Below are 12,913 nucleotides of genomic sequence, written 5' to 3'. Positions count from 1 at the left end.
GAGGGACGTCGCTCCCCAGCTGCTTCTCCCAAATAAATATTGGTGCACAAATAAATGTTTTCATTCAAATTTGATTATATATTACAAAGTTTAAATGAAAACGTCTAGATTTCATCTAAGCCTAGACTACGGCCGCCCGGCGGTGCGTTCGGCGGCCCCGCCCCGTCGTCGCCTCCCCTCCGCCGCAGCTCTCGTTGCGCGCGCCGCCTCTCCTTGCGTTGGGCGGTGGCCGGACGCCGCCGCTCCGGCGGCGCGTCGTCGTCCGCCCTCCCTGCTGCGCCGCACTGGAGGGAGAGCTCAACGGCGCGGCAATTTGCGCCTCTTCGCGGGCACGGGCGTAGTCCTGGAGCTTTTTCTCCGACTCGAAGGACTCGACGAGCGCGCGTTGCTTGAACGGCCATCTCGTCGGGTGCGGCTCGTCGTCGTCGGACCACTCGAACTCGTCGTCATCATCGTCCTCCACCTCGGTCTCCTCCTCCTCGCCTCCGCCTCGGCCTCCTCCTCCTCCACATCCGTTGGCGCCTCCATCATCGCCGCCACCAACGCGTCGGCCTCCGCCGCCAACTCGTCCGCCCGCCTCCCCGGATCGCCGCCGGCGCCGCCTCGCGGCTGCGGCGGCTCCTCCGCCGCCGGCTGTTGTTTGCGCTCGATCGACTCCCGCCGTTCACGGTACGGCGCCTCCCGCTCGTCGCGCGGCGGTGGCGCTCATCAGCCCACCGCCGGCTCATCTCCTCCGTTCGGCGGCTGCCGCGCCTCTTACGCCGTCGAGGCGTCGAACGCCGCAACGGTGTCCTTCAGCGCCTCCTCTTGCCACACTGCTGCCGCCGCGGCCTCGTGAGCTGCGGGTCCAGGGGCGTCGAACGCCGCTACATCCGCCGCGTGCACCGCCTCACGCTGCTGGCGGGCATGCTGCTCGAGTGCCTCCCGCTGCTGCCGACGATGTGCACGCCAGTTCTCCATCCCTCGCCGCCGCCGCTCTTCCCGGGCGGCGACGTCGATGCTCAAGCTGCGAGTCCGGGAGTGGAAGTGGAGGAGACGGCGGTGGAGGGAACTGGCCAGCACACAGGCGGTTCGCCATTGCCCTTGGTGGAGGAGGAGACGGCGGTGGAGCGACGAGGTATGTGTTTGTTGTCGGCGGGCTGTGGTGGCTACCGGTGAGCCGGGAGACCTTTTATAGACGCCGGCGTCGGGAAGAACGCGGGAAGAAAGCGCGGGAAGAGGCGGGAAGATCACGCGGGAACGAGCGGTGGTGTGCGAACGCCGGCCGACGCGTGGAGGCTGCGCGGCACCGGAGAGACGTCTTGCCTGCCCCTGCGTCGCCATTAAGGCAAAGATGCCGTCGTGTGTCAGCTGCGCGCGAATAACTTCCGGCGCGAGGTAGGCGACGGTTAGGTTAAAATTTATTGTGTCGGCGGCGTGTCGGCCCCGCCACTCCCGCCTCGCTTTTCGTTGTGTCCGGGCGTGCCGGGCGTCCCCTGTGGGACGGGGACAGGCTCGGGGCGCCGGACACCCGTATCGGGGCACGCCGGATAAAATTGGGGTTGGGGGACGCGGGCTGGAACAGCTTTTGGTCGGCGCGCCCCAAATTGCTTTGGGGGACGCGGCTGGAGATGCTCTTGGGGTGTCGTACCCGGTCGTGTCGGTTCTTTGAGACCAATATTTCATCGAGTTTGGTTTCGAATGGTCTACGAAACTTTGTTGTACCGGTCATCCGTGTACCCAAACTTTGCATATGGTCTCCGATATGGTCGGTTTCGGTGTAGTTGGACATCTCTCGGAAAGATTCTTCTTTCAAAAGTGCATGGAGTATGAGCCTACACACGTGTCGACGACTTATAGTGCATATGGAATGATACGCATGCAAATTCCACTCCGTTCGAGGAAGACCTAGGGAAGCCGGGGTTGCTTGGTGGCGTCGTGAAGCTGAGGTTTCCACGGGTCGTACTTTTCATCGCCTTTCCTTTCAAGTTGGCATGATATATTGTCGGCTCCCTTCTCTAATTTACACATTACCTATCATGGCATGTGCAAAGGCATGCATTGTTATTTTTTTTTTAGGCTGACGTGCATGAATTAATAGGTATCCTAACATGGACATAATGTCGTCCCACGTGTAATGTCGTCACATGCGGGGCAATTCCGGAGGTGTTGGAAAGCTCACAAAAATCTAGGTATTACAATGATGCATGCAATATGAGTCTACATGTGTGCAAAGACTTATAGTGTACATGCAATTGTAGGCATGAAATGCCACTCCAACGAGGAAGATCCGGGGTTTCCGGTGGGGTCGGGGTTTCGGTGGCTCTTATTTTGCATTGCCATGACCATCCCGCCTCCACTAGGATTTATCACGTGGTGAGATACATACCTCCACCACCGCGACTCTCCCGCATTCATTGGCCTTAATGCTCCCCGACCCGCTAACGTCTCTTCTTCGGTGATGCAACACTGCATGCCTCCACCATCCTAAATATTTGCTCCTCACCCCACCCGAATTGATGTTGTTGCCTCGCCGCCCCACCCAGTTTGAACCGCCGCCACCCTATACATCCCTCTATGCTTGGACGGCGTTGATCTTCTCACAGGGGTGTGTCACCCCCTATCCGAAACCCTAAGTCTTCGAATCCAGTATTTCGTCACGGTTGGTATCCTGCCTGTTTTAAGCATGGGCCACATCCCACGTATTCTCTGCATGGTCCATGCATGCCCAACTTTATTTTTCCAGCCAAAAGTTGAATTGGTCACCCGCGTGCCCTAACTTTTGCATATGGCTCCTGATATGGCGGGTTCTAGCAGTGTTGGAAAGCTCTTGTGAAGTTCCGGCTTTCAAACCTGCTTAGGGCATGTACAATGGTGATATCTTAGCGAGTGCCACATAGGATAAATGCGATGTGGAGAAAAGAGATAGATGAAAAAAGACTTTGCCTTCTCTTAGCTAAGAGATCATCTCTTAGCACAATCTCTCTCACCATAAATTTAGCATGTCTCGTTACTAAAGATAAGACTAAAAAATAACTCATTGTACATCATGTTTTATTGTTATATCTAGATTACGTGGCGGGGTTAAGATAAGACAACCTTATCAACCATTAAACATGCCCTTACAATGCCCATGGACATATAGGAATGAATGCCTTTCCAGCAGAGGAAGAGAACTACGGAAGCCAGGATACGAGGGAAACTAGGGTTGTCGTTGTCCGTACATGAAATAATGGTATCCCAACAGTGGTGCAATGTCGTCACATGTGCGTAGCGATAATTAGAATGCATGTAGGATGGTGATCATGAATTCCATGCATTTTCACGTGTGTGAGGGTAAAGGCTACCGAAAGAAGGTGCCATAACTAATATGGATGACACGCTTCCCTGAACGTCGTTAATGTCTCCCTCCCTCCCATCCTTTTTTGATGATCCTCTATTTATTTGTACCGATTTTTTATCATATAGGTATTTGGCGTCCATATGATGCATCAAGAAAATGAAGGAGTAATCGAGAGAAGGGAATTCTCGGTATTCCAAACTCAAAATGAGGAATTGTTAGTACCAATAGTCGAGAAAACGACAACTAATGGTATTCAAGAATTGTAGATGATGAAAAGTCAATTTTCCCTCCCAAACTTTGGGATAGGGGGTCACATACATGGTATATATTTTTATGAGTTATGCATGTCATGTTATTAAATTTGTTTTCTATGTGAAAATAGATAAAATCTATTATGTTATGTCATTTTCGTTTGATAGATATTTATTCTTACAATGATGAACCCATGGCGTAGCGATGTTGATGACTATTAGTTCATGTTCATCGGTCTTCATAATAATATTTTGATGTCGTGTACTCCCTCGTAGTCACCAGCGACGTGCCCGTTCTCGTGTCTCTCTTTCCCTTTCCGCATATCTTACCATCTTAGACCCTTCTCTCTCCTATGGAACCTTCCACCCCGCTCTACAATCTCAATCAAAAGACTCCCATTGTCGATGTGGCCTCCCGTCACATCAGACAATCTTCCCCTCCCACCGTTCACCAATTCACCGTCGACGACCTCCAAATCTACCCTAATCCGTTGAGCCTTGAGTGTTGTTAGGTCCTTATTGGAGCTCTTAGAGTCTAGCATTTCAACTCGAGGGTTTCTCGAGGCATCAACTAGAGTCGTGGCTCCTTGGTTTACGCAAGACTCGGCATTGCCTTCTAGTTGGCGACATGGCCATCATGCCGAAACACATCGTGTGTAGTCTTGACTTCGTATGTCCTCTCCAATTAACCTCATGTCATGATTGCCCACGTTAGGATTTCCGCGTCTACCCGTGTTATCCCCAGACTTATCGCGCCTCGATGGATTACGTTCGGCGAACCGTTTCACGGGAAAAAAAATCTCAAAAGTTATACCTTCATGAAAGTGTGATGGCAGGTGCATATATATGACACGAGTGCAAGTTTGTGGCACCAAACACAATATGGATATGCTACTACATGCATTCACATGCACATGTTATTGGCCGGTCTATATGCACACGAACTCGTGGATCAAGACATTACCAAAATGAATAAGAAATACAATAAAAAATATATAAGCATATTTAATACCAAAATATTTCACTTGTGCAAAGAAAACTAGTTGAACATTTGGAAATGTCCAACTAGTGTCTATTTAAAGTTCCTTTTTAGTAGCACATAACTATGGTATCATTTAATCGTATTGTGATTTTATGCCCAATAACGGATGAGAGCGAGCTTGGAGGCCCCTCTAAAATAAGATAGATTTAAGCACAACAACCACACATCGTATTTGCGGAGACATCATTAGCAACGTCACATAGTCTAGGAGCATATGCACCATCGGCTTCGAGAAACCCGAGCCACGTCCTCTCTGTCTTCAACAACTCCGCAACCAATTTTGTTGTTGCCCAAGAGTCGATGGCCAATCTAGTCTAATCAAGTCACCTGTTTAGCGTTGCCCCCCAACCATCGGAATCTACGTACGTCACTTTGTTCGTGCTCCCGCTGCTTACCCCCAACTTTCGGGCACCGTTCCCATCACATCATTTCTCCTAGACCAATCTTTTTGTTGGGTTGGTTTCCCATATGTTTTATGCATGTGCCACATGTAGGCTCTGCAAGGTCCATGCATGCCCAAATGGTATTTTCCCGCTACAAGTTGCACCGAGTCACCTACGTGCCCTAACTTTTGCATGTGAACTCTAATACGGCCGGCTACGACGGGGTTGGATATCTCTCGGGAAGAGATGACTTTTAAAAGTGCATGCAATATGAGTGTACACCCTCCGGCCTCGTCCGTCCTCACTCCAAAACTTTGGGAGACGGTGTTTTCCCGCCTAAACTTTGGGATGTTTTTATTCTCTGAGACCAATTTTCCATCCCGGCTTGGTTTCTCCTAGCCCTCTGCATGTGATACATCACATGTACTTCCTGCATGGGAGATGCATGCAAAAATCTAACTTAGCAGCCAAAAGTTGCATCGTCCCACACACGCGCCTAACTTTTGCATATGAACTCGTAGTAGAGCAACTCCGACAATGTTGGAAAGGTCTCGAAAGCTAGGTATTATACGGGTGCATGCAATTAATATGAGTCTATATGTGTACTAGTGACTTATAGCACACATGTAATTATAGGCATGAAATGCCACTCCGGTCGAGGAAGATCTAGGAAAACTAGGGTGTATGCTTGGCGTCGAGTAGCTTTGGTTTTGATGGCCTTTACTTTTCATTGCCGCAACCCACCCGCCTCCACTAGGATTGATCCCGCGGCCAAATGCCTACTTCCACCATCGCGTATATCCCACCTTCACCAGCCCTAAATGCATCCCTAACCGCTAGCGTATCTTCTTTGTTGTTGCGACATGTCCGTCTCCACCATCCTAACCGCCTCCCCTAACCCAATTGGCGTTGTTGCCTCGCCTCCGCCACCCCTATCCATCCATCTAGGCTTGGATGGCATTGATCTTCTCCCAATAGTGTGTCACCCTATATTTGAAACCCTAAGTTTTGAGGACATTGTTCCCATCATGGCAATTCTGTGAGTCCAATATTTCTTTCACGGTTGGTTCCCCCTGTTTTATGCATAGGCCACAACACACATACTCTTCGCATGGTCCATGCAAGCCCAACTTCATGTTTCCCGCCAAAAGTTGCATTGTGTGCCCTAACTTTCGCATGTGCACATCGATGATTAGAATGCACATAATATGGTCCCATGTGCACATCGATGATTAGAATGCACATAATATGGTGATCATGAATGACATGCGTGTTCACGGGCGTGGGAACAAGGGCTACGGAAGGAAGGTGGTACAAAAATAATATGGATGTCATGCTTCCTAGGACGCCGTTAATACCAAAGGAAGAAATTTGACTCCATCCACTTGGTTGGGAGGCAAAATAATGAATGCATTTTGTTTGCATGATCATTAGAATTATATTTAGAAAACTAAACTATTAGTAGTTAAGCTAGCTAAGAGCATCTCCATCAATCCCCCTAAAGGGCACCAAATGGTTTTGGAGGGCGCCAAACGCAAAATCTTTCTCAGCCCCTCTCCCGAAAGCCCGTTTTCATCCGACACATGCCATTTTTTCGTCGCCCGCAGGCCCCCAAGCCGCACCAAACCCAAGGGAGGCAAGCCGGGGACCGTGATGGAGCTGAAAAGATGGTATTCCAGCGGTATTGGCGAGTCAATGGAAAATCCTCCCTCCACAATTTCTTTTTCCCATATTTCCACCACTACCCCAATTACACGCCCCGTCTCGCCCCTCCCGCCGTTTATGGTACTGCTGGGGCAAAACAATGCTGAGATGAGCTTGGCGCTTAGATTTCCGTTTGCTTACTCATGATTTTAGTAAAGGTCTAAATGTATACCCTGTGCTCCTGTAGATTGATAATACAACTCGGTTTACACAGTTCTGTTTCAGATATGCAAGCTAGTGAATGGGGAAAAAAAGCTAAAAAATGCTATTCTGATTTGTCTTCTCATCCGAATTATTTATTTTCTTAGCTGAAACTTATGGAAATAGTTAAGTGAAAAAAAGTAGGTATACCAGCATTTGCTGTTCATGGATATTGGGCATATATTCAGCTCTAGCTGTTAATGTATGCACCGTTTAGGTTACTGCAATTGCCAGTCCTCTTATGTAACATGTGCGGTGATGCTAATTTCAGTCTTGTAGTGTCCTGCCTCCACGTGTGGATCTGAATGCTTGGTCTCGTCGCGAAGGCCCTTCCACGGCTACTCTGTCGTCGAAGTTCGGGTGTTCTTTGACATCAGCAACAAAGGTCAAAATTTTCTCTTTGGCAACCCTATGGTTTTGGGAGCTGATTACTGCTATTGGTGATTCAGTATTGTGCATTGTGATGCATGTAGTAGAACGTTTGGATATTCTGTGTAAGGTGTTGAGTGTTAGCATATCGGTATCATGCTTGATTTTGTATTTGCAGTGCTAATGCTTGCCCATTTTGTGCATAATATAGAGGCACTGGACCTGGGAGCTTCCTATATTTCCTAGTTCCTGTTTTAGTTTGATTTGAACTGTATGGTTGCCTGCCGTTGTTTTGGTCTGGAGCATGTCGACCTAACAATGTCTAGGTGTGGTTGGTTTTCTTTTGCCGAAGAATCAGCATGTATGTTTTGCGGTTCCGGTGATATGTATCCTTTTTTATATGCAGGTGTATTCCCAAACAGTGTGTCTTTTTTTTAATTGTGATTCAACAGAGTTAATGCTGCGTTATTATAAAGATGAATTCTGTTGTTACTGCTGAATCAATGCTTATTGGAAGATGATATTCTGGTTGTGAAATTGTTGGCTGACTTGGAAATTGCTGCAGGGCCGCCTTGAGCATGTGTATGTGAGGTTGAAGTGTTGCTTCTCCATGGTTGCAGCGATGAAGCAGGTGTTTTGCAGGTAACTTAAATGGCATGGGCTAGTCGTGTTATACACCTGGTGGGGTCCTGGACATTGGGAGTTGGGTAGCATTAGTCTATCTCCATTTGATTTTTCTGTTCACTTGGTAGGTAACTTTGGATCGTGTAATGTTATAGGCGCTGGAGGTCTGTGATTACTTGCAACTTTACAAGCAAGCAGGCAGGCAGGCAGTGGCCTCTTGTTGGTGTACATGGTAAAGGTGAGCTTGTGCTTCTTCCCATGGTGGTTTTGCTGTGTTTGGAATGTTAAACCTGGCCGGAGCTTGAGGTGTTTGTATTTAAAACGAGGTTTTTGTGTCTATATATAATGTTGGCTGGTTGGAATCTTTGGGGAGCTGATCGGTTCTTGATCTCCATAAGCTTGTGCGTGTGCTCTTTGGGAACTTGGTCTACGTAATATAGCAAGCAAGAAGGTTTGTTGTTCGCAGCTGATTATGATGGTTTGGACATGTGTTGGTCTGTCCGGCGTGGTCCGGCGTCTCTCCCTGGTAATGCTGCGAACTCCGTCGCCGGCGGTGCTGCTAGCGGTTTAATTTGTTTCCTCAATGATATAGGTGGTGTGTCTTGTGTGTGCTGCTATGAACCTGGTTACTAGTGTTGTAGTTGTGCTGCTGGAATCTTATCTTCTGGGACTTGATCATGTGTCAATGTTCAATAATTGCGAAAGCTCATTGAGGCAGGGGTTGCAGAATAACTGCACCTCACTGTTTTAACATTTGTAGAATGTAGAAAGTAGTACGTACTTGGTAAACCGATGCTGCATTTAATGCTAGCTGTATAACTGAACATTATAGTATTTCGTTTGGTCCTAGTACTTAGCATCTTTGCTGGGCAACTTGTGCTCAATTTCATGGGTTTTGTTTGCTGCTGCTTATAATGCAGTAGATGTATATGCACTACTATGTGCTCAGTTTTTCGATTTCGTTTGCTTCTTAGTGTGCAGTATTTGTTCTTATATGGTTATTACTGTTTGCTATGGACAGTAGTCGGAGGAGGTGGAGCGAAGCTGGGGTACAGGGAGGCGGCCTCTGAGGAGAAAACATGAGGAGGCACGGAATCCAGTCGAGTCCAGTCCAGCCCAGCCCATGCGGCAAGGGAGAGAAAAAGAAGGCCTCCAAGTCAGTGAGAGCGAGAGAGGAAGCGGCGCTATTTTTTTTTTTGTTTTGTTTTTTCCGTTGTATAGCGAGCGAGGGCAGCATGGCTATCTGTTTGCGGGAGAGAAGAAAAAGAAAAGAGCGCAAAGTTCGGAGCGGATAGCCCGCTGTTTGCGATCGAACCAATTGAGACGAGAAAAAAGAAAAGAAAATGGAAGGGATTTATTTGGATTAGTTAAAGTATTCCGCGAGAAGGGGATGGAATCCGCTGTTATTGTTCGGCACGAGTCAAACAGCGGATGCATGAAAGCGACCGCGACGGATCCATCCGCGGCTGCTTCTGCTGTGCGACCCCGCACCCTGATTGCTGCATTAGCCACCGAGTCACATGCTGCTGCCTTTGGACTGATTGATTGATCCCCGGAATAGAATACAAAAGCCTCACGTCTCCACACGAAGAATGTTTTTGCTGTGCGTTTGAATTTTTGCCGACTCGATGGCCAGGATTAGCCCAAACTTCTGGAGGCTGATGCTCCCTCCTCACCATCCTCAGTCCAAGCCCTAGCTAGGCGCACTCCACTCCCAGTCCTTCTCCCACGCCGCCTCTTCCACCTCCGGCCGGCCGACGCCTCCGTTCAGCTCGCGCGCCGCCGCTTCCTCGTTGATTCTGCCACTTCCCCAAGTCGATCGAATCGATCGAGGCCCAACCATGGCTGCCGGCGAGTCATCCACTTGCCACATTGTCCCTACAAGAGACAGCAACATCTTCCGTCTCCGGGTAAGGCTCCCATCGTCCGAGGATGCCACCCCTGAAGTACTAGCGTCGAGCACGGTCGTTGCTGGATGCTCATTCCACACGTTTTACTGGCCTGCATGCACGAGATACAGCGACATGTTCGGTATCATCCCGACTGGCCCCGTTCTGAAAGCCGATACCAAGGTGTCCACACACATGGTTTTCCTCGACAAGACCGGCACACCGGCACCTTCCATCGGGACTGGGTTTCACGTCGATGGTGTGCTCTTCTTGTGCGCACCGAGAGAAGATCTCAAGTCCAACTGTGTTGTGGACAACCACTTCGTGGTGCTCTGCTCTGTGAACATTGAGCACCATTCAGATCCAGCGATCCCTCCGTGGGCACCTCCATCTTCATCAGCGGAGAATGAGCTCCCACATTTGGCTCATAATCTGGCCGTGCTGTGGGGTAAACAAGAACTCACTGACGTTTCCTTCGACGTTGGAGGGAGAGCCTCGGTGCACATCGCGTGGTGCTCGCGACAGCCTCAGCAGTCTTTAGAGCGGAGCTGTACGGCCCCATGGCTGAAAGCAACATGGCATCTAGCATCACCATCCAAGATATGGAGGCCTCCACCTTCAGATCTATGCTCCATTACATATACCATGGTTCACTACCCGACGCTGGCAAGATAGTTGTTCCTTCCGCTGTCGCAGAATACCAGCATCTGCTTGTAGCTGCTGACAGGTACGCGGTGGAGAAGCTAAAGAAGATCTGCGAGGACAAGCTGTGTGCTGATGGTATCACGGTTGACAGTGTGGTTTCAATGTTGGAGCTGGCGGAGCAGCACGTCTGCTCCAAACTCAAGGCTAGGTGCTTCAGTTTCCTCGCCGACGGTGACAATTTCAAGGTGGTTGCGACATCTGGTGAGTACCTCCGTTTGATGCAGAGCTTTCCGAATCTCTTGGCTGAAGCACGCGATATGTTCAAGATACCACATGAAAAGCCGACCATCGTGGACCCTGGCTCTCACAAGAAAACTAGACTCTGTTAGGCACGACGACGCGATGGTGATACAAATAATGTAGGGTCGATGAATTGTACCCCGGTTGTCTGTTGTTCTTATGTTCCTGTTTAGCTTGCTCTTTCTAGTAACCTTGTGTATTTATTTGAAGCAATAAGAACTAACTGAATGAAAATTCTCCTATATGCGCTGTATGTTGCTACAATTATGTTCCATTGTCGTCGGTGTAAGTAGGAACAGTTCTTTATGATCTCAGTTTGTAGGCAAGCTTATAGTTCTCTTCTCCGTTTTAGTCAGAAACTGTTATTTTTAAACATTCAATAGATGTTAGTTTGGCTGTTGATGCCACGTGACAACACAACCAGTTTCTGGGCAAAATTCCTATAGAACTTGTATCATTCTCAAAGGATTTTCAAAAGGATACTAGGACTGCTCTAGCTCATTGAAAGAACAGTCCTTACAATATGTTGAGACCCGAGACTTCTCTATTTGCAGATATCCTAAAATTAAGAAATAGTGTTCTATCTCTTTATCAACACATAAAAATTGCAATATCTTGTTACAGAAATAGTATAGCAATGAGGGTATCTACGGCGAACTATTTCATCTGCAGTTAAATTTCACTTTAAGCATCAATTAATCTAATCCAGTCACTCCATGAGACAAAACAAGCTGGTCCATGCTGCGCAAATGCTGCTGCAAGAATATTTGACTTTTCATGGAAAATTTACACCCGGACAATCTACGCCACCCTGCTTTCTTATACTTTATTTGATATATGCATAATGACAACCTTATGCTTAGCATCTTTAGATGTAACTCGTAGTTGCTTTTGGAAAAAAGCACCAATTCTATCAAATCAGACAAATCAAATCTAAAAGCAACTGGATTCACTCCAGATCACTCTCATAACCATGTGCTTTATCTCCATCTTTCATTACTGAACTTTCAGATGTTTGGTTATTTGCTTAGTTAACCTAACACATACACAAGCACTCTAGATAAAACCTAGGCTTCTTTTCTTCTTGAACTCCAGTACATTGCTGTTCATGTTCCTACTTTATTTATTTATTTCAAGTTGGTTGAAATTATGGCGTTGCCTACTCTCCAGCAGTTCCAGATCTGTATTATTCTAGAACCACTATCCTAGGTTTACCAGGACAGGTTTCTCCGAGCTAAAATCAAAGCCAGGAATCAAGCTGACAAATCATTCTTTAATCGCCTAATCTCCACTTCCCAAATCAGCCATTGGTTCCATATGTTTGTTTTGATGTACTAATCAAGGAAAGTTCTGGACAAGAAGCACGAGAGCCGGTTTGGTGCCTTGTGGGGAAGCTGCCATCTGGTGTCGCTGATGAAGATTGTAGGAGTATTCTAGTACACAATTGGGCTGTGATCTGGCATCGTTTGGTGCCCCATCATTGTACTTAGTTGAATCGCGTCTTCGTGCGACTCCTTACCTTATACACATAATAAATATTTAAGTACGCAAAAACCACATAGTGTTTCACAAAATTCGGTGTAATATGTATAACATGCAAGGACATACATATTATCTCTCATTTATTAAAAGCCATTCTCCCTTGAGATGGCTAAGGTATTCACACGCATCATTAGGAATGTTATCATCAACTTCATGTGAGTGGTACTTGAGCACATGTATCAAAAGCTTCTTTCTCAACTCGTAGCTATCTTGCACAAGCAATATATGATGTAGAATTAATTTTTTCCATAAAAACGTAAGAATGTGAATATATAATACTCACGGGTGTAAATTGGATGAAAAAAAATTTATTTTACCATCCCACAAGAGCATAAAAGTGAAGACTAAGTAACCAAATAAGTTTCCACAAATAAATTGAATATAATTATCTTGGATATTAGGACGATAGTGAAGTAAATTGCTCATAATGATTACAAGAGGAAATCACCTGGGGATTTGTTGGTACTGGAATACTATGAGGGTATTTACATACCTAGAAATAAATTTTGGAACTCTAACCAAGTTGTGCTATTTCAAGAAATAAATTTCAAATACTATGTAATTTCAATTGGTACATCTCTTCGATAGAGGTCGAAAAATGGGTCTAAAACAGATACATGACACTCAAGTTTGTCGATGGC

At 47.2% G+C, this 12,913-nt stretch overlaps 1 protein-coding gene and 1 pseudogene across 1 annotated transcript; both read left to right on the top strand.

Annotated features, from left to right (window-relative positions):
* The first annotated feature begins 6,651 nt into the window (after positions 1–6,651).
* On the top strand, positions 6,652–8,979 carry LOC124672029. The gene is made up of 5 exons (XM_047208326.1): positions 6,652–6,783; positions 7,175–7,288; positions 7,838–7,914; positions 8,052–8,134; positions 8,918–8,979. Exons 1-5 carry the CDS (start codon positions 6,652–6,654, stop codon positions 8,977–8,979), a joined length of 468 nt encoding a protein of 155 aa, XP_047064282.1.
* Positions 8,980–9,737: 758 nt separating this feature from the next.
* Positions 9,738–10,868, top strand: LOC124672028 (annotated as a pseudogene).
* The last annotated feature ends 2,045 nt before the right edge of the window (positions 10,869–12,913 follow it).

Source organism: Lolium rigidum, chromosome 7 (assembly GCF_022539505.1).
Source record: "Lolium rigidum isolate FL_2022 chromosome 7, APGP_CSIRO_Lrig_0.1, whole genome shotgun sequence".
Lineage (NCBI taxonomy): Eukaryota > Viridiplantae > Streptophyta > Magnoliopsida > Poales > Poaceae > Lolium > Lolium rigidum.
The sequence above is the reverse complement of the archived record's forward strand: the minus strand, read 5'-3'. Positions and strand labels throughout refer to the sequence as shown.